Source organism: Musca vetustissima, unplaced genomic scaffold (assembly GCF_032173495.1).
Source record: "Musca vetustissima isolate MV318-11 ecotype Yass unplaced genomic scaffold, APGP_CSIRO_Mvet_v1 utg12661, whole genome shotgun sequence".
NCBI classification, from domain to species: domain Eukaryota; kingdom Metazoa; phylum Arthropoda; class Insecta; order Diptera; family Muscidae; genus Musca; species Musca vetustissima.
The window spans coordinates 274,755-280,396 of NW_026879908.1; the positions used below are offsets into that span (position 1 = coordinate 274,755).

Genomic DNA, 5,642 nt, shown 5'->3' on the forward strand with positions numbered 1-5,642 from the left:
GGGTAAGTGCTCCTAATACCGGCATATACCAATAGTCGTCACCTGTTGCATATAACTTCATATAACTAAAATATCCTATAACCATATATGAAAAATACCTTGAATAATCCTCAATAACACTGCAAACTATCTCTGTATACATTTTCGGACGAAAATATATATGTTAGCTATATCTTAATACGAACCGATTTTCACGAAACTTAACACATATCATTCTAGACTTAATTCAGTATTCTATGCCAAATTGCGTCCAAGTCGAAGGATATATAGGGGCATTGGTTCATCATTTACATTAAATCGGACGCAAATATATATGGGAGCTATATCTAAATCTGAACCCCTTTTCAGAAAACTTTCACACATCATTCTAGATTCGATTCAGTATGTTATTTTGGGGATTTGGTGCTCCATTAACCTAAAATCGTACGAAAATATATATGGTAGCTATATCTAAATCTAAACCGATTTTAACGGAACTTTGCACACATCATTCCAGGTTTAATTCAATACGCTATGCCATATTTCGTGTAAATCGAAGCATATATAGGGGCTTTGGTGCACCATTTACCTAAAATCAGACGAAAATATATATGGAAGCTATATCTAAATCTGAACCGATTTTCACGAAACATAACACACATCATTCTAGACATAATTTACTACGCTATGCCAAAGTTCTTGCAAATCGAAAGATATACAGGGACTTTAGTACACCATTTCATCCAAATCGGATCATAAATGCGACCTGTACTTTGTTTACAATTTAACACCATCGGACGGACATGCATAATCGACTCAGAATGTGATTCTATGCACATTCTCTAAGGGAGTCATGTGTCTATTTCCTTCCTTTTGAATGTTACAAACATATGCACAAAGACATAATACCCTGTACCTCAGTAGCAGGGTATAAAAATAGATATAATCTTTTAATAATTTATTTCATTAAATAAAAACTGAATTTACAAATTCCGCATGTAATAATAATATATACAATTATTTTCCTCTCAATTTAAAACTTGTACTTTAATAATGAACACAAATTTTAACATGTTTCATTTTCTTTTTCTGTTCTGTCTTTTTCTGTTACACCATTCTTATGAACCTTGAGCTGGTTCCTTTTTAACTTCGGTATTTGTTGGTTGTGGGTTAAAATGATTCTCAAGTAGTGTTTCACATAAACGTATTTTATCACTATCATTAATTTTTCCTTGGAACATGCCCTCTTTTCCATTACCTTTACCATCTAATATTTCCATGAATTTGGGGCCAAATTCTTCGACTAGCTCTGGATCACCCTTTAATACCATATGACCTTTACCGGGTTGGCGTCCCACGCTTGGTTCCGAAACGGTAAGGAAAAATAATGATATTCCGTCGACAGATACATTTCTCAAAAATGTATTAATGAAGTCGGGTTCAATTCCATCTTTTTTATGCAGACTATAGTATTTAGGCAATGGTTTCGGTAGTGATTCTAATTTTTCAGCTTCCATAATTGCCAAATCTCGCAGAAGTTTCTGAAATGATTTCTTTGTTGCCTTAAGGTTATTCTGTAGTTTTTGTATAAGTTCGACATGTTGCAATGGGCCACCTCTGTAATGAGCAAATGAGCAAATTAATATGAATCATTTCTTATTATTGTTGTTGTTGTTGTATAGGTTTACTTACTTTAAGGCCAAGGTAACTTGCTGCTCTCTGGCAAAACATTTTCCCAATGTTTTTGGTACACGTTGACCAACCACGAAATGTACATAGACACTGTTCTTGTTCTTCTCCTCATACAACAATTTAACACATTGTAATTGGGATAGATTGTTGACATGGGTGCCACAGCACATGTTATCACGCTGACCTTCAATGCGAATAACTCGCACTGGGCCTTCTACGTCTTTGGGCAGACCTCTGGGGGCTCTTAAACCCTGCATCTATATAGGAAATTAAATACTAATAATTATTTCTTGTTCTAAATGTTATTTGAAATTCCGTACCTGATGCAATGCCTTCTCATCGATCAAAGCCACACTGACCGGTCTACCCTCTCTTATGATATCGTTTGCCATATTCTCAATAACATCCAACGATTCACGGGTGATAACATGTTTGGTATTCAATTCAATGTAGGATGTCTCACTACCCAACCACCACGAAGTGGTATCATAGTTAAATTCCTTATCAAACAATTCCGTAATCAAATGTTGACCAGAATGTTGTTGCATATGATCCAAACGTCTTTCCCAATCAACAATTTGCAAGACTTCCGTGCCAACTTCAAAAGCTTTAAATGTCTCAACAAAATGAACCGCTTCCTTTCCTTTACGTATAACACTACGTACTGGAAAGCCATTAATGGTGCCATAATCACAGGGTTGACCACCACCCTCGGGGAAGAGTATGGTATCCTCACATACGACATTAAAGCCCTCTAGTTCGACGGGTTCTGCATCGCCATTGGACGGAAGTTTTAACTTTGCTTCTTCGCATGACACGACTGTGGTTGTGAACTGGAAAATTAGATTGGAGTAGAGAATATTACAAAGGTATGGGATATAATTTTTTGTACATACTTGCCGTAGAAAGCTATCTTCTTGACACTTAAAAACCATTTTTGTCCTCCTGCAATGAAGTCTGAACTTTTGTTTATGATGTTGTTGGTTATGCAAATGCAATAATTTTTGGCAAACAAAACGGTTTGTAAATAGAAATCAGCTGTTTGCTGTTCAAAACGCAGCAAGTGTTACTGCACACGTGTTCTATGTAGATTAGAACCGGAACCGGTTTCTATAAGGTTTTACCCGTGTTTTCCAACCGAAATGGGTTTAATTTGGCTTTCTGAATTCTGAAGTTCATATCCCAATTTTTCAATGGAAAGGTCTGTAATTCTTCATTAATGTCTATGTTTTGTCTGGTTTGGCATGTACATCAACAGGTTAGGTTAGGGATGTACGGTTTTTAGTAACAACCGTCCATTCGGAGTCCATTGTGATCATCCTTTGTACCAGAAAAGAAAACGGGAAGAGAGAGATGGTTATTTAAGCCATAGATAAGATTTTTGACAAAGCCTAGGATCTGGTTGGGGTATATTTTAGAGAAGAAGGCTAGATTATGTTCAATTGTTTCTAGCTCTTCTTTGTACTCACATAGACGACAGTAATCCTCTCCGCTGGAGTCCCTTTTCGAAGTGAGATATCTAATCCTCCTAATGATTTTGATCTATCTCTCGCTTTTTATGTGCCAACAGCGAAAAAGTTATTCGGCGAGAGAATTGTGTTAAACGTCGTGATCACATTTCTCCTTACGTTAAAGAGTTCCTCGGTTGTACCTTTGAAAGTTTTGTGAGTTTAAGGTCAATGTTGTTGTTCTATAAGGTATTTAAGTTGCAGACTCCTTCCTCTGTAGTTGATTTGTTTATGTTTTCTAGATCTGTTAGAAACATACAAATACTTGTTCCGCGTTTGTGTCCTTTATTGGAAAAAGCCTTTTTTGTACGAATTTCTAGAATTTTTAACACCTTACCGCCTTCTCTTAAAACATTTAATTCTTCCCTAAAATGTTATCGAACTCATTTATACGATTACTTCAACCTCAATTCATCTTAAATTCATAGGTTTTGCTTATTTGTTTGTGTTTTTATTGCATAACTGATTTCAACATTTAAATAAATTTAACTATAATAAATTATATGTTTTAATTGATAATTGTGATATAATAATAAGATATTTGAACCTGTAAATTGAATTTAGTGGTTGAGAGTAGATATAATATTGAAGTCCTTTTCCCTATGTGATAGGTTGCTGCATCAAATAATGGAATAATAATAATAAAAATGTTTTTGAAGTACAATGGTTCTAAACCCCTCCAACTGAATAGACGTTAAGATATCATTAAGCTAATACACTGTTAGTTTTAAGCTTTTGGAGTAGTTTATATTTTGTTGTTTTTGAATCGCTTTTGGCCCTTTGGACTAGATTCTCGTTTATGAAATAAATTGAAATTGAAAAAATTGAATTGAAATTGAATTAGCATTTGAGATTCTGCAACCAGGTTCTCTCGACCATCCGACTACCTTGCCGTAGGACAAGATTTACAGATCTCTCAATCTGGAGATTGGACGATTCGTTCCCTTCTATGTCACTATGTCCTGGAACCTTACATAAGTTAACTATCCGTCGTATATCATTCAGAACGGAATTGTAAACAAGAACTGCTTTTGAGTTTATAGTACACCACTTCAAAGCCTTGAGGGCCGCCTGACTATCGACATATAGTCACCGGTCCCGTATTATCGGCAGTTAGTGTTTTTACTATCTCGGCCGATTTGGTTATTGCAAGGATTTCTGCTTGAAAAACTCTACAAAGATTGTTAAGGTTATATGAGTTGTATATTTCTAATTTCCTTTGACCCGTCTGAAAAAAATTAAGACACAAGTCCAGAATTCCCTACTAGGAAATTCTACGTTGATGTCATTAAAGTCTCTACGAGAGGGATCATAGGAACTAATGTGAATATTTCTCCTCAAGAAATCACAACCTGGCGTTATGTTCAGCGATTTCCAAACATTATTTCTCGGAGCCTCAGGGCACACCTGGGCGCCTGGAATTTAATCAGAATGTCCAGTGGCTGGAGATTCAAGATCACATTCAAGGCTGCCTGTGGTGTACTTCTTAGCGCTCCGGTAGTCAGGATTGAAGCCGATCGCTGTACAGAATTTCATTTTGTCAGCAGTATCTTTTTATTGACCCCCTGCCACCATACAAGGCAACCATATGTAAGAATGGGGAGAACGAGCGCCACATACAGCCAGTGTATGATATCTGGTCTTAGTCCCCAGCTCCATCCTATGGAGTTCTTGCAAGAGTAGAGTGCTATCCGCGTTCCTCAACATTCCTACACCACGTTAATTTGCGGTCAAGAATTGTACCAAGGTATTTTGCTTCTTCAGAAAGGCATAGGGTCACTCCTCTCAAAGATGGCAAGCGGAAACTAGGAATCTTACGTTTCCTAGTGAAGAGCACCAATTCTGTCTTAGTGGTGTTTACACCAAGACCCATTGCGTGTGCCCAGTTAGACAGAGTTGAAAGGGCGCCCTTTATAATGTTTGAAATTGTGATTAGAAATTTCCCACCAACCAGCAAAACTACATCATCGGCATAGGCTACAACCTTTGTTTTAAGATTATCGAATTTCAGCATTATCTCATTTATCACCAGAAGCCACAGAAGGGGTGGTAGTACTCCCCCCTGTTACACCGCTTAGATTCATCTGTTAATGTATATGCGGAGCTATTAAAACCGAACTTATAATACACTCGTAAAGAAGTTGTGTAGAGAATAAAAACTATTTCGCCCACAAATTCCTCAAAATTTTAATTTAATAATTTCAATTTGGCATATTATTTTTATTTGAAAACGTTTTTTGAACTATTCCAATGGAGCTTAACAAAAATGAAGATTGTTTTCATTGTTGGAGGGACAATTTAAATTTAACCCACGAAAAAGTTAAATTAAAAAATCCAAAATATTGTTGGATATATCCAAAACATGAACGCAAAGAATTGAAAAATATTTTGCCAAATTTTGAAAATTGCAAAACCTCAATTTATACGAAATGTGATTATTATTTAGAAAAGCATGCACATGAG

The 5,642-nt window shown here is 36.1% G+C and overlaps 1 protein-coding gene across 1 annotated transcript; it reads right to left on the reverse strand.

The window, feature by feature from the left end:
- Positions 1–1,097: 1,097 nt before the first annotated feature.
- Positions 1,098–2,606, reverse strand: LOC133325117 (alanyl-tRNA editing protein Aarsd1-A). Its single transcript, XM_061533940.1, has 4 exons — positions 2,568–2,606; positions 1,992–2,504; positions 1,672–1,928; positions 1,098–1,596 (listed from the first exon to the last, which is right to left on the reverse strand). Exons 1-4 carry the CDS (start codon positions 2,604–2,606, stop codon positions 1,098–1,100), a joined length of 1,308 nt encoding a protein of 435 aa, XP_061389924.1.
- Positions 2,607–5,642: the final 3,036 nt, after the last annotated feature.

Excerpts from the sequence above, each read along its gene's own strand:
- LOC133325117 (XM_061533940.1), bottom strand. The coding sequence starts at position 2,606 with ATGGTTTTTAAGTGTCAAGAAGATAGCTTTCTACGGCAA. Across the intron at positions 1,929-1,991 it reads ATGAGAAGGCATTGCATCAG|ATGCAGGGTTTAAGAGCCCC; the intron begins GTACGGAATTTC and ends TTTCCTATATAG. Across the intron at positions 1,597-1,671 it reads CAAGTTACCTTGGCCTTAAA|AGGTGGCCCATTGCAACATG; the intron begins GTAAGTAAACCT and ends TGCTCATTACAG.